At 32.7% G+C, this 16,868-nt stretch overlaps 1 protein-coding gene and 1 pseudogene across 2 annotated transcripts in view; one reads left to right on the top strand and one right to left on the bottom strand.

The window, feature by feature from the left end:
* The first annotated feature begins 3,481 nt into the window (after positions 1-3,481).
* The window catches only part of LOC145276933 (multiple PDZ domain protein-like), a 521,741-nt gene continuing 508,354 nt past the window's right edge, over positions 3,482-16,868 (top strand). Inside the window, exon 1 of one of the 2 annotated variants that reach the window (XM_080128414.1) lies at positions 3,482-6,192. In XM_080128414.1, the coding sequence (XP_079984540.1) occupies positions 5,408-6,192 (785 nt within the window). In that variant the 5' untranslated portion in view covers positions 3,482-5,407. The remainder of the gene's footprint in view (positions 6,193-16,868) is intronic. The other variant, XM_080128415.1, reaches the window with a different exon arrangement.
* LOC145277270 (U2 spliceosomal RNA) lies at positions 16,078-16,187 on the bottom strand (annotated as a pseudogene).

The following is a 16,868-nucleotide window of genomic DNA, read 5'->3' on the forward strand; positions in this document are numbered from 1 at the left end:
CTTGCACTTGGTTCACCAAGTATATTTGCTAGAAAGTTTTTGAAATTCTTTTTCAGGAGCGTATTTGCTCCTATAGAATGATGAAGATCTTCCTAAGATTCCAGTTTCTTTTCATGTCGTTACCCAAGACCTTGGTATTTCGTAATCTTTTCCCTCTCAGTTCTCAGATGCTGGGTCAAACAGAGCTCAGCATCATTTGGGGACACTAACTTCTACAAGGTTGAACAAGAAAATTGTTGCCCTAAAGAAAATAACATTACAGCTTTATTTTAAAACTTTTCTTAAAAAAAATCAATTCAGATAACTTGATTATGTAGTAGAGCTGACACCTATTCAATGTAGCCACCTTCAGCCTCAATCGCTGCCTCAATACGGGTTCGAAAATGGGATCATGCCTTTTCCACAAGCACCGGCAGGAGCTTGGCAAATACTCGGTGGATGGCAGCGATCAGGCTAGCTTTGGTGTAGTGGGAGGTTATGTTGGTGATATGCTTGGCATATAACCAAACAATGTATTCCAGTGGGTTCAAGTCTGGGGAGGAGGGGGAAGGTCAAGTGAGAAAAGGGTACAAAGGGTACACTCCTTCTGAAGCCAAGCTTGGGTCTCTTTGGACTTGTGGGACAGCGTAGAGTTCTGCTGTCACACCCCGGGTCTGACAGCGGCCACCTGATTGCATCAGGGATCACCACACTCTTCAGCACATCAGGTACACTTTGGTGTTGATTTTCAAGGCAACTTCGAAGATGTGAGGTGGCATGATGTGGCCCTCACTTGAAACCATACCAAAGACCATAACCGTGGGTCGTCCAATGCGTTAAACTGTGTCCTCAAGCGTTGAACCATCTAGATTATCATTTTGAGGATACTGGCAATGAGTTGTATGATCTCGCTCATTAAACATTGTGTCACTTTCAGATATGATAGAAGGCTCCTATCGCTCTTGGGATTTGTACACAACTGGCCAACTAGTAGATGGTTTGCAACAAAAATTAAATTGAAACATAAGTAATTTTTTTATTTCGAATTATTGACTCAAGTAAAAATTCCATTTTGTTCTTGATTACTAAATTTAAAAAACGTTATTCTAGCAAAGTACCTAACAATTTAATAAACAAAAATATCATAAAAATTGAATTTAACTTGAAAATACTATGAAAAAAAAAAAAAAACTTTTTTAGTCCCCTAACAAAAGGAGGGTGGACCTGTAAATTCACCTTTGTTCGTTCATCTGTTCGCACTTTTCTCAACTACGCCTGGGAATTTTTTAAAAGTTTTGCACAAACATTAAACATGATATGAGTAAAAAGTAACAGAACAGATTTTCCAGGAAAACTCCGGTTGTCCCCCAAGAGTGTCTTTCGGGTTAAAATGACTAAAATTGACACTTTTGTGCTTATTAAAAAAAAAAAAAAAAAAAAAAAAAAAAAAAAATTGATGCCTTGGATTTTTATAAAACTTTCTGAAAAATTGTAACTAACTGATTTCTATATCATTTTGTTTGTTTATACTTCGCGATAACTCTTGGGTATGCCCCAGGGGCTCTTTTAGGGCTAATAAAAACACTCCATTTTTGGGACTATTTTACGATATTCATCCAAAATTTTCTGTGTATGTCTATTTAGCAGTTTTGCATGGTGCTTAACTCAAATTTAAATATGTTAAGGCCTTAGGGACTTTTGGAGCTAAAGGAGGGGGGGTGCAAATGATGGACTTAGTCATTTCTTTTTTTGCAGGGTGCAGAACTCAAATTTACATATGTTAAGGACTAAAACTGCAGTTTGTTAATTTTCACCAGGATTTGACGTTCCCTGGGGGCGTTTGGGGCTAAATGGGGGGGGGAGTCAAATGCTGAACTTAGTCATTTTTTATGCCTTGTTCACTGTGCACTCACGGGGGACCATGCATGCTTCACTTGCTAAATTGGAATTTTACTTGATTAAATAATTTGAAATAAGAAAAATGATTTTTAGGCGGACCTGAAACGAGAATCCCCCCTCCCAAGAACGGCTTTCGGAATAAACCCCCTCAACCTCCCCATGTTAAGAACGGCTTCCGGAATAAACACCTCCAACCTCCTCATGTTAAGAACGGCTTTCGGTTTATTGCAAATTTTTCAATGGATTATAATTGGTTGGACACTAATATAGAGGGGGGGGGTTTCTCGTTCACGGCCATCGATTTTTATTTTAATTTAAAAAAAAAAAAAAAAAAGAAAAGAAAAAATCCACTGGTGCCGGCCCACTCCTAAGAATTCGGAATGGGGACATTGTGGACGAGAGAGAGAGAGAGAGAGAGAGAGAGAGAGAGAGAGAGAAACGAAAATAGAAACGGGGAGATAAAAATTACATGAGAACCCAAATTTAATGCAAATCTGAAATATTTTAATTTTCAAATAGGAGATTCTGCCCATATTATATCCCATAAAATCCGTTTAAAATCCCCCAAGGAAACTGAAATTTGAAGAATATTGATTAATTCACGCGTTCTTAAAAATTCCATTAAAAAATCTGAAGGTATTTGAATTTTAACAAAGGGCTTCCACACTGTCACCATTTGCATACAAGTAAATTAAACTAAATATACTCCACATTACCCAGCTGTACGTCATGCTCCAAATTTTTATAATGACTGGTTAGTGGTTAATTAGTTTAGAAATCAACTAGCTTTATATAAATAGATATATAATATTAGGGTAATTATGCAATATGCATCTATGTTATCACACTGGAACAATAGCGTTATTATTTAGAAAGCCATTCTTAACACGGGGAGGGTGATTTGTAGCTATTCTGTACTTTAACTTAATTTAATAAACGAAAATAGCGTAAAAATTGAATTTCACCCGAAAATACTATTTAAAAAATAGCGCGGTAACATAAGCAAAGCATCCTAATATTATTTATTAAAGTTAGGTATGTTTATATATTTGTACGTGCACGATTTATTCCTAAACTAATTAACCGATCATTATAAAAATTTGGAGCACGGGCCACGGCTGCTAGACGTTTAAATCAACTACACAACCGTTTGTCGAAATTTGTTGCAAATAATAGCAATAATAAAATAAAGTACTCGTCTTCTATTTAGGTTGAGTTTAGAATAGTTTACCAGGGTAAGTTTTATTTATCACACGGGGGACACGTTTAAACGTGGGTGGGGAATCAATCTTTTCCCTAAAAAAAAAAAGGGGGGGGCATTTGGATGGGTGCAAACTTTACCATGGTTGGACCCCGTCGACATTCCCCCAAAAAGGTTCCTCTAGAGATAAATAAATACAAACAACCTCCCTTACCAGAGGAGGAGGTAATGCCCGAGAGGATGGCCTCCCGATACTGAACAGGACTCTTAGATAAGTACAGTACACCTACATCTCCATTGCTTACGTACTCACTGTTGATACACATGACTATTACTACTACTATTAGCAAGTAGGAGTAATAGTATTTAAAAAAATTTTTTTTTTTTACTCCTGTTACATATTATTGACTGAGTGATAGGTTGATCTCGTTTGGTTTTAAGCTTTAAATAATAATATATTATTTCTGCCTGTGTCTTATACAGAGAATAAAAATAAAACAAATTTATATAAATGAATCTAAAACGGATCCAGGAGTGATTAATATTATTATTACTTCATCCTCATCACATGAAGGGAGGAGGAAGAAAGAAGAAGAAAACGAAGAAAGTGACCCCCCTCTCCCTCGAGAGAGAGAGAGAGAGAGAGAGAGAGAGACGAGACGAGAGCAGTTGTAGTAGTACAAGCAGCAATAGAAAATAATGGTAACAAGTCAGGACCAAAAAGATTACCGTTTCTTTTACTGCACCAGGTTCTTCACGCAATATTCAAGTCATCACCATCATTTAGGATTTGTTTTCTCCTCGTTGCTACCAGTTCTTCTGTTATTCTAATCCAAGAATACTTTCAGGATTCCTTGACCATCTTATATATATATATGTATATATATTTTCGTTTTCGATTTATCAAGTCGAAGGGACGGATATCTGTTTTTCTTTCTTTAAACAAGCGGCATCATCATCCTCTATCGGAATTTCCTTTTTGGCTTCTTTAAAGAATTTTCTGCTGTTGCCTTTTTCTTTCAAGAATTAAAAAAATAAATAAATCGTCTTTCTTATCGTGTCTTAGAAAAAAAAAAAAAGAAAAAAAAAGACAGACGAAATTGATCTGGTGTATCCTTTTAGTATTTTTTTTTTTTTAACTAAAAAAATATTTGATGGCGAAACACCTGGTTTTATTTATATTATCTAAAAATAAATAATTGAAAGAAAACGAAAACCAAATAAAAAAAAACAAAAAAACGCAGAATAGAATCTCAATTCAAACACGCAGTGTTGCGACTGTTGCGTGTTTGAAAACTACGCGCATATGCACATGTAAAGACGAATTTAATAATAACAGCCCCCCCTCCCCCATCGTTATTATTACTTACTCGTCTTTCTTGGAGAATATTCGAAGCACAATTCTTTGCCAACTGACGAAAAGGGAATACAAATGATCGCCTGAACATCTGGAAATATACTACTGCATGCATCATCGATACAGTTTGATGACCGGTCGAAGAATGGATTGTACATCAACACCTGGAACTTAAGACTACAACATGTATTATTTATTATATACGTATTTCTTCACCTCATTAAATTTGTAGAGATGGTGGGCTGTTTAAGTCTTGCTATGAAATAAAAGGAATATCATTCGACATCAAATTAAATACCACAATAGTATTTAATTTGGAATATCATATATAAATATAATTTGCAAAAGAAACTAGATATTACTTTTTTGAAAAAGCCTCGTTAAATACTGCTACTCAATTTTTTACTTCTGCTGTGGGAATGCAATCAAATTAAATCTAAACGAAATATACATTTCGTTTAGATTTAAACAAGATATCTCCAGGATTATTACAGGAAGACCTACTTCCTCCGCGCGCTACAATAGGTCTACCAACTTAACCAAATTCTAGTGCCGAGAATTAGCTACCCCAGCTACAGGTACGTATAAGGCTCTTTCTTAGTCCCCTCTTAGCACAGTGAAAGAAAGAAAAAATCCAACAAAATCCCGATTCCTGACAAATGCGATTAAATCACAGGAATATTTACCGAAACTAAGAACGGATCATCCTTCTACAGGAATCGGTGGAAAAAAAATATTCATTTTAATGTCCGTACACTATTCCAGACTCCTCCTCCACCTTCGGATTCTGAACCCTTTCACATTATGAGATTCCTGGCCGTTTCACAGGAAATGAGTGAGTTTTCTGAAGGGGGAACACCATTATTGATTACCACAACACCACCATCACGAAAAGTCAGGATACTAACCACAGCGGCGGCAACACGGAAAAGACGGACCCGAAAAACAACGAAAACCGGAAAGGAGAGAAAATGGAAAGTCTTAACCTGAAGTCGTTTTTTAGTAAACTTTTGTCTTCCACGAACAACCATGGGGGTACTTCAGGGCACGGGCATGGCCACGGCCACGGTCACTGCAAAACTAGTAGTGGCAGTGGTAGTCGCAAATCCAGCAAAAAAGGAGGAACCGGTGGTGCTGGTTGTGCGACCCTGCCATGTCATAACATCAGCTCGCCAAAGTACTCTAATGGAACCTTACCAAAATCGGATCAATGCACCCCAACAAAAATGTCGACGTTACCCCTAAATTCCTCGGTGGCCGATTCCGGGGGTTGCTGCTGTATCAATGATTCCAACCGCAACACGCCCCCGACAAAACCCCCGCGAAGGGACCAGGTATTTAGGATCGAATTGGTCTGTTCCCCCGGTGAAGATATCGGTATTACTCTGGATACAGTACCAGCGAATTGTTACGCGACAGAGCCGGGGTCGGGTTATGACACTTGGAAATGTCGACACCTAAAACCTGGAGGTGCCAGTTCTTCATCGTCCCCTGGCAGAAGGGCCACTGCGTCCCCGAGTTCAACTTTAAAGGGCGGAGGAATATCAACATACGATACTTATTCGGTAAATACTGATACGGGTGGCTCTACCAGAGAAGGGATCAGACAGTTCTTAGGACAAGGTACCACTTTTGTTAAAATCGTCGAAGTCCAGGAAGGTGGTATCTGCTTTAAGGATGGCAGATTAAAATTAAATGATGAAGTGATCGACATAAATGGCAAATCCGTTGTCAAAGAGACCGCAAACGGTGCAAGGTAAGTGCAATATATCAATAATTAGAAAAAAAAGGGGGATTATTGTCTACTTTTACATCTAGGTAATCGGCACTAGTGCAGTTTAACATTTACAAGCAAGGTAATTGTTTTCATTTTAGGAGAGTTCCATCGGCGCAACGTAACAGTTAACTAACTAGGCTTCTCCTTTCCATGTTAAGAATGACATTCTAAATTTGCCTGGGAATGTTAAACTGCAGAAGTGCCAGATAGTAATTACGATTACCAACATAAATTATTTTGGTGTTTATTTAGAATGAAACCTTTTTTTTTTCTTTTAATCTAAATTGCAGAAAAATATGTACGTGCTCGTTGGCGTTACGGAACGAAGATGTCATATTCCAAAACAAAAATTGATCAAGTATTTTTTTTAAACTAAGAAAATCAAAATTTACAGATTTTTAGTGATTAATGTGAAATCGTTAGCATTAAAAGGCTGATCTCGCAAGTTTGAATTATTGTGGACTGATCTCTGCCCTTTTTTGAAGATGGCGATGCAAGAGATTCCCTTTTTTCTTACTCGTAAAGCTTGATTTTCTTAGTTAAACAAAACAAAAAAAAAACTACTTGATCAATTGACGTAATTTTTAGAATATGACATCTTCGTTCCGTGATGGAGGGTACGTACACAACGAATTTTTGTTTTGAAAATAGTTTTAATTCTAAATAAGCACTATTATTGTAAGGGAAATAAATGCAGCTGGGACATTAGTTAAAAACAAATTATTTTTGTTTACTTACTAAAGTGTGACCTATGTGCTTAAAAATAATTTAATGGATATTATAAGTATTTTAAACTGTAAATATCAGTTCTGGACAAAGAAGCTATTTTCCTGAGTTGGTTGTTTATCTTACGAACCTTACTTTCTGCAGCTGGAGAAAATGGTTATTTTATTCAGAACCGATACTTACGATGATTGTTAAAATAAGAGTGAACAGATCGATTTTTTAATATGTCGTTTTAAGCAAACACAATAGACTTAACTGTCATGTCCAAAAATTAAAAAAAAAAAAAAAATCAAGTATAAAGTTATGAGTAAAAATAATTTTTATGGCAAATTGGGTAAAATTGCATTTTCTTAGATGTTATAAAGTAGACAATTAAGAGTTCACACACAAGGGACATAACTCGGAATGCAAAATTTAGATTACAGACATTTGTAGGCTATTGCGATAGATTTTTTGGTGCTTCTAACACTTTATTGCCGAAATTGGAGACGCCATTTTATTCACGCACCTGCTGTCTAAATCCAGAGGAGAAATCATTATGGCCGAAGCAAGCATGGAATAAATAACAACAACAACAACAACAAAAGGTAATCTGGCGAATGATTGCTTCAGGAAAGGGAAAGAATAAATTTACCTAAAATTAACATTTCTTATATTGACCCTTCAAACTTGCTTTAATAAAAAAAATGTATAAAATTTTGTTCGAGAAAACACACACACACACACACACACACACACACAAACAAAAAAAAAAAACAAACAAACAAAAAAAAACTATTTTATAAAAATCTAATGTTGCTTTCATTACAAAATCGTTTTATTAAAATTATATTTTTTATGCAAACTTTTCAATAAATGTTTTTCCAATTATATTTCGATAAATTTTTATACAATAAATGTTTTGGTTTTCAAATGGCGCTCACCCAGTTTAAACCATTATGAATATGTCATTTTCATTTTCTGTTTTTAATAATAATAATAATAATTATATATATATATATATATATATATATATATATATATATATATATATATATAGTTTCGTGAAAAACGTTCCTGTTTTCATTAATTAAATCGAAACATTTCCAATTAAACAATTACGGATATATGTTCTCTTTCACTTTATTTATTTACTTTTTTTTCATAGTTCTTTCCGGAAGTTTAATTTTTTTTTTGTTATTTATTTCATGCTTCGGCCATAGTTTAAAATACTGATTTCTCCCCTAAATTTGGACAGCAGGTGCGTGAAATAAAATTGCGTCTCTAATTTCGGCAATAAAGTGTAGGACTAGAAGCACCGATTTTTTTTTTTTTTTACTAAAAATAATAGCAGTTCTACTAGATGAATTTTCGTAATTTTTGGATATATTACTATTTTCGACATGCCAATTAAGTATGTAATATTGTTTTTGCTTAAAAATTGTTCTGTCGATTTTATAAGCACTTACAACAATAATACGATTATATCTCGTTAAATGCTAATATTTTTTTTGTACTTATGCAACATTGCAACATACGGACAGTGCTTTTTAATTTTTTTTTTTTTTTTTTTTTAGATAGGATTTTAAAGTTTGCAAGTTTTACGGTATCTTTTATTTATTAACTTAAGTGAAAGCACAGAAGTTACAAAACGCATTTCTCTCCATGTTAATGTGTTTCTTAGTACGGTCTGTATTCTGCATAAGTACAAACATAGGTCACAAATGTGTCTGGAAAGCAAAATGAATGTTTGTTTAATTTCAAAACAGTATTTTTTTTTTTTTAAATAATTTATGTCGGTAAAATAGTAACCCTTATTAAAAAAAAAATACTTATATTTTATGGACTTTTCTCTTTCGGTGGAGGAGAAATCCTTCACGACTGAGACAATTTTTATTTTTGTACCTTTTCACCGCGTTAAAAAACGACCCTGGTGTCTAACTCTGTCCCGTGGGGAGGCATAGTAAATAGGTACATGGGCTGTTAGTTGGATGCACGTGTTGTTGCACATCAAACGTGTAAATTAAGCATACTTTTTAATATGGGTGAGGTTGGGTGTAAAATAAAAAAGTTTAAAAATTTTTTTTTAAATTATGATTTTCCACTGTCCCATGTCATGTTTTTGATCAAGAGTTATTATCTATTTACTTATTACATATTTTTAAGCGCGAACAAAAATCCATAACTTAAACTGTGGCGCCATAATTCACTGCATGACAAAAAATAAATAAATAAATAGTACCCGCTTTTTCTTACTGCTTCTTATTACAAAGAAATTTTTTTTTTTTAAACATGCAAGTTGACGTCTTATATATTCTTATAATCTTTGTTCTCGCCAAAGCAACACGTTGAAGTCCTGACCTCCCAATCTGTTTTTATTTCACTTATTGCCTTCTGTATTTTTAATCTACGTCAGTAGTAGCACATGTGATGGTGTCATTTATTTTAAAAATCTTTACATTTCTTCCTTGTATCATTTTGTTGTTTAATACTATAAGTAGAAGTTTATGGTCGATTTTTTTTTTTTTTTTTTTTTTTTTAGAGCTTGGGGGTGGAGGAAACAAACGGACAAAAATGTATTGGCGGAAATTTATAGATACCTCACGTCAAAACGAATTTATGCTTTTTAATGTTAACATCCTTCAAAACCTGGCGGAAAGATCTACCCCCAAATATTTTAGAATTTTTAGTGAGAAATCAGATTCGTATGTAGATCTAACCTAAAATGAAAAAAAAAAAAAATAACCTGTAGATTTAATCTAAAAAAAAAAGTTAGAATTGTCCGGAAATGATCATTCATTTCCGGACAATTCTAACTTTTTTTTTTTTTTTTTTTTTACGGCGGTTGGTACTTGTACAGTTTAATCAAGACATTAAAAAAAATGAAATATCGAATATCATATCCGTTATGGAATGAACCTCCGAAAAAAAAAAATCACTTAATTTCATAGTTTTTTTTGTTGTTTTTTTCAGCGAAAAAACAATTTGATACCGAGCAAAAGGTTCTATTTTTAGGAAGAAAAACTAGTATTAAAAATGGGAGTGTCGGCGCTTTAAACCGAGTTATCTCCCCGTGGAGTGTTGCAAAAATTAAAAGATGGCTACCTTCAACACGCTGTCATAAAAGCGTGTTTTTCCGATCAAATTAAGTGAATATATATATAATATATTATATATATATATATATATATATTATATATATAATATATTATATATATATATATATATATATATAAAAAGATCGTCAGTTCAAAATGGATACGTACAATGTAACCTTTTTTCGATATTTACATTTTTTAATGTCTTGATTAAACTGTACAATAGGCATTGGCAAATAATGTGGGGGAAAAATACGGCGGGTTTGCATTACTGTACACATAGATTCGAAAAAGTTGTCAGAAAAACAAATATATAACAAATAAATGTTATCAAAGGCAAGATAAGTTACTTTTCTACCTACCTAGATATATTTTTAGTGTTTTTATTCAATGTAACATGTTTATTCAGCTCGAAAAGCATACAGTGTTTACCGATTGGTAATTAATTTTAAATGGTACAAAGGTTATATTGATAATATTAATATTAATTTCATAAAGTTATATCGTTTTACATATTGGGGATGGGGTAATTCTGCGGTGACTTTTGGAGGTGCCTACTGTACAAGTACCCGGCGGTTAATTAATATTTTAATAATGACCCCAATCGCCCAAGGATAGTCTTGTAGTTTTCTGACCGATGCTATTGCATAGGAATAACGATGGTTATTATTCAGAATTCCTTAAAAAAAAACATAATAAAAAATCGGTCCATGTCCAGAATCCCCCCTTCTGTGAAAAAGAAAAAAAAAATATTATGAACGTGTACCGCCGGTAACGGAAAGAAAATATACACCAAAAATCACATTTTATTTTTAAATAAGAAAATTCCATTGTGGCTATACTACGAGCGTAGATCTCGTGACGCCATCTTGAAAACACTTTGACGAAACCAGGGAGATAACTCCAAATAGATTAACACGAGAAGGAGGTCATTGAAAAAAAAAAAAACAAACTCTTACGCTTAAATGATTTCCTTATAAAAATAAAACTACTTCATCAATTTATGTGATTTTTAATGTACGATATTTTCTTTCCGTCACGGGTACATACATCATACACGATGTTTTTTATATTTATGCACTTGTTACCATAATGTTATTATTTAGAAAGCCATTCTTAAGATGGGTAGAGGGGAGTTTTGTAACTATTCTGTACTTTCACCCAACAATTTTTAATATAAAAATAAGATATCGTAAAACTCGAACGTGCGTATGCACTTATGTTACCTTGCTATTTTTTAAAATAGTATTTTCAAATTAAATTCAAACTTTACAATATCTTTTTAGTGCTAGTAGTGCAAGTGCACTACTGATCCGCGCTATTTTTTAAATCGTATTTCCAAGTTTAATTAAAGTTTTATGTTTTTTATTGAATTGTAAGGTTAAAGTACAGAATAGGTACAAAACACCCTCCCCTCCCCATGTTAAGAATGGCTTTTTAAATAATAACGTTATTATTTCAGCACGGATTGATAAGTGCACTAGTACCTCTTTTTTTATTGCTTCGTGGGAGTAAAGAATAGTTACAAAACACCTTCCCCATGTTAAGAATGGCTTTCACAATTTCCACGTTATTATTTCAGCACGGTAACATAAGTGCATAAGTACCATTTTTTTTCTTGTATTTTCAGGGGGGGGTGTCAAGGAAGTCTTGATAAGCGCCAAATAATTTATTTAAAACAATTAAAATACATTATGTAAAAATATTGGGTTATTGTCCAGGATTATTAAATAAAGAAAAATAAATTAATATTGGCGGACCTGAACGAGAACTGCCCCCCCCCCCTCTATAATTTTTATAGTATGTTTTCGAGGTTGGGGGGGGATGTTTATTCCAAAAGCCGTTCTTAACATGGGGAGGTTGAGGGTGTTTATACTACGCTGTGTTAGGTCGTAAAAAATCCAATTGCAGAATACCTGTTAAAATTCTCTATCGGCTGTTTGTTCGGTGATTCTCGTTCAGGTCCGCCAAATTATTAATTGCACCAAATTATTACAACGCTGAAACTGATTTCGTTAAAATAATATTTGAATGGCAGTTATGTCAAAGCTAAAAGCTTCAATATAACTAAAGAATCGATTCTTTTGTCGGATAGAACGGATTCTTTCTTTGAGGAAGGACAGCGTTTTGCATGTTTTCTAGAAACAGCTGACAATCTAAATTTGGAAGAATAGTTTAACGTTGAATGATTTTTTTATTCCCATCTCAAAATTATTGGTAAACGGAATTCGTAAAACTGAATACAGTTACTTAAACGACGCGAGTATATTTAAGCGGTTGACTCAAGAAATAAATAAACGCCTTTAACATAGATCTTTTACCGTTTTGTGGATTATTTATAATTTTTTTTCATTTTTATTTTGCAAATATGAATTTGCAACCTGGGTTTAGGGTTAGTGTTATGGTGGGTATGTCTTATTCTGTAAGAAATTGAAGGAACAAATAATTAAACTAATATTTATTAAAAATGAAATTGAAATATTACTGATATTGAAAAAAATAAAATTAATAATAATAATAATAATAATAATAACTAAAAAAAAATGCTATTTTCCACTAGAGGAACTTAATATCTGCAAAAAATAAATTGAACTAGAAATCCGCAAAAATCAGAAAACAAATTAATAGATGGATGAATTTTGCCCGTCGTCGCTGCAAAAAGCAGACATAACTGGTTAATAAAATTTGGGAGCTAATCGCTTCAATACAAACACACATTTAAGCTTATACTAGTGGTATTAAATCACCGTTGTACGGGTGTTAGTAAGAAGTTTTTTGGTCTTTTAAATGAAAATTTACAATTTTTGCCGTCCAACAAAAATTAAGGCGCTTCTACAGAATTGTGATGAGATTGTGTAGTCGAAAAATGGAGTTTTCAGATAAAAAAAAAATGGTTTCTGTTTTTTGTTTTTTGTCAATTCTAATAAGTTACAATGGTAGCTCCCAAATTATGTGGTCGAAATTACCTGAATATTACCAAATTATTAGATAAAACAACTTTAATCGTGTTATCAGGTGAAAAAATGTTGTCATCTTGTTTAAATCAAAACGGAAAATTGCCTCTCTTTTGAACTCTCTTGTATCTTACAATCGTTTTCATCAAATTCTATTCTATATTTTCTTTAATAAATAATTTTCTACTTTATCGATTTTCGTAATTTTTGGATATAATCATCTTAAACATACAAGGAATACGTAGATACCATTGTTTTCATATGGAATTCAGTTTTACGATTTCCGAAATTTCGTCCCAAAGCACCAAAATTAACAATATTTATAATAAAGTCTAATAATAATAACTAGCTGGACCTGTGGAAATTCCACAGAAGCATTTTTCATATGTAATATATTGTTGCTGGGCATGCTGTGAGCGTTCTGTTCAGCATGAATGAAGGCACAATCATATTATTCTACATTTTTATTAAAACTGTATCGCCCCCTTACTAAAATAATAACTTTGATATATTTCCTGGACTGATTATTTCATTACAAACACACCGGTCAATTACCTCACATTTTGTCATTTTTCATAATTATTGAATATGTTATGTTCGACAATAATTTTTCATAATTTCACCCCACATTATCGCCCCTCCCTTTACTAAAATATTAAATTTGATATATTGCATTGGCTGATTATTTTATAAAAAACACAACTATCAATCAATTCACATTTCATCATTTTTAATAATTCTTGGATATGGTACTAATTTTGACAATTTTCATCATTTAAACTCACCATATCGCACACCTTACTAAAATAATAACTTTGATATATTGTCTAGGCTGATTATTTCATTACAAACATACACATTAATCAACTCACATTTCATCATTTTTCGTAATTCTTGGATATGTTACTAATTTCGACGATATGTTTTTATAATTTAAACCAACGTTGTCGCCCAACCTTACTAAAATAATAACTTTGATACATTTGCTGGGCTGATTATTTCATTACAAACACTAATTAATTGACCTCCATTTAATCATTTTTCATAATTATTGGGTATGTTACTAATTTCGACAATCATTTTTCATAATTCATACCCACATTATCGCCCCCTCCTTAATAAAATAACTTTGAAATATTGTCTGGGCTTATTATTTTATTACAAACGCACTAATGCATGAAATCACATTTAATCATTTTTCATAATTCTTGGATATGTTACTTTCGACAATCATTTTTCATAATTTTAACCCACATTTTCGCCCTTTCTTCTTTACTAAATAACTTTGATATATTGTCTAGGCTGATTATTTCTTTACAAACACTCCAATCAATTATCTAATATTTAATCATTTTTTCGTAATTCTTGGATATGTTACTAATTTCGACAATAATTTTTCTTAATTTAAGTCCTCCTTATCTCCTTCCCCTTTACTTATATAATAACTTTGATATATTGTCTAGGCTGATTATTTTATTATAAACACACCAATCAGTTAAATCACATTTCATCATTTTCGTAATTCTTGGATATGTTACTAATTTCGACAATTATTTTTCATAATTTAAACCATCCTCGTCGCCCTCTCTTACTAAAAAATACTTTGATATATTTTCTGGGCTGATTTTATTATAAACACACAATCGATTAACTCACATTTAATCATTGTTCATAATCCTGGATATGTTACTAATTTCGACAATAATTTTTATAATTAAAAAACCACATTATGCCTCTCCCTCCTACTTATATAATATATTTGATATATTGTCTGAGCTTATTATATCATTAAAAATACACCAATCAAGTAACTCACATTTCATCATTTTTCATAATTTTTGGATATGTTACTAATTTTGACAATAATTTCCATAACTTTAACCCACTATGTCGCTTCCCCTTACTTAAATAATAACTTTGCCTGGGTTGGTTATTTCATTACAAACAAATCAATCAAGTCTGGGTATTCTAATAGTATATATGTTTCACCTATCTGCTCCAATCCCGGGTGACGCCGCATATTCTGCTAATATATATCATTCACCTATCTCATTCGATCCGGGGCGACGCTGGGTATTTTGTTACTATATGTTTTCCACCTATTTCATTCAATACTGGGCGACGCTTTCTGATAGTATATATTTGCACATCTCATTCAATCCCGGGACTGACTTCATATCCGCCACCCCACTGTTGAAAATGTACATTAAATAGAGTAATGTTTTAATCGTAAACTGTTTCAGCCATTTCCGGGACCGACTTTATATCCCAAACCCACTGCTAAAAATATACAGGAAATAATGTAATGTCTAAATAGTAAACTGTTTCAGCCATTTCTGGAACTGACTTATAATTCCCAACCCACTGTTGAAAATATACATGAAATAAAGTAATGTATAAATCGTAAACTTTTTCAGACATTTCTGGGACAGACTTCTTATCTCTCATCCTACTGTTAAAAATATACATTAAATAAAGTAATGTCCAAAACGTAAATGGTTGCAGCCATTTCCGGAACCAACTTCATATTTCCCACCCCAATATTAAAAATATACATTAAATAAAGTAATGTGTAAATGGTTTCACCCATTTTTGGGACTGATTTAATATCCCTCACCCCACTGTTTGAAATAAAGTAATGTTTAAATCATAAACTGTTTCAGCAGCTTTTCGAAAGTAATACATCAAAACATTAATACGGTTAGGGATTAGGCAACCATTGCTTCAACATGAATTTCTGAGTGTAGTATCAGTTTCAGCATTCCAGTGACTTAAATCCCTCCTTTTTTGGTCTTGGTTAATGGAGGAGAAATCCTTCATTACTGATACAATTTTTATTTTTGTTATTGACCAGAGTGCCCCTTTTGGGGAGCTGGTTTCCCCCTAAATTTATAACCGACCTCATGTCCAATTCAGCCCTTGTGGGGTGGCAAGTAAAAAAAAAAAAAAAAAAAAAAAAATCAGAATGGACATTTTCCAGGGCATTCTGTAATTAAATCAGAAATAACTTTTTCCAGTTACTTTTTTAATATTAAAACTTTGTTACATCAAACATAGTACCTATTCACAATGCCTCCCCACGGGAGTCGTTTTTTAACGTGGAGAAAAAAATGTCTTAGTTGTAAAGGATTTCTCTTCCACTTAGAGAGAAATTGAAATGTAGCACCTAAAGACAGATACTACACTTTGATCTTAGCCAAAAGGCCAAGAAAGACAAATCATTTTTATTAGCTTTGCCTCAACAACGACACCATTTTAAAAAATTTTTTTTTTTTTTTATCTCAATTTCCTTTTCAAGGGTGACAAGGTTTATTTGGAATATTCCACTTTTTGGAATATTCCACTTTCCTTTTTTTAGGGATGCACAGCATGATAACGGGCGGAGCGATAAGCGTAATAATATAATGATGATTGTTAGCGCTGCCTGCGGCGCGTGGTATTAATAAACTACTTTGAGAGCAGAAAAATAACAAACGGCTTATTCGTTTATTTTACATGTTAAAAAATAATTATTTAAATATTTAAACCTTTGTTAAATACATTCTTCTTTTGAGATTTTCTTTGTTTACTTTTTTATGAAACTAAGAAAATCTATTTTTAAAACAAAAGAAAAGAATTTCGTTTTTTTGGGTTTTTTTTTACGTTCTAATTATATTTCAGTTATTTTGTGGACCTAACCGAGAATTGCCCCTAGTGACCCCAGATGGAAAATTTCAAGGGTGTCTTTAGATTCTGTGAAAAATGTAATTATTATTATTGAACCCCTCAAGTAAAAACAAAGATAAAGAAAAATCTTTATAGCATATTATTTGTATATGCCACGAAAAGAAAATGTGCAGCAAAATTGAATCTTTTATAATGAAAAATATTTTAAATCGAACTTTAGTTATTCCAGTGC

Source organism: Euprymna scolopes, chromosome 5 (genome assembly GCF_053919585.1).
Source record: "Euprymna scolopes isolate OS-2025 chromosome 5, ASM5391958v1, whole genome shotgun sequence".
NCBI classification, from domain to species: domain Eukaryota; kingdom Metazoa; phylum Mollusca; class Cephalopoda; order Sepiida; family Sepiolidae; genus Euprymna; species Euprymna scolopes.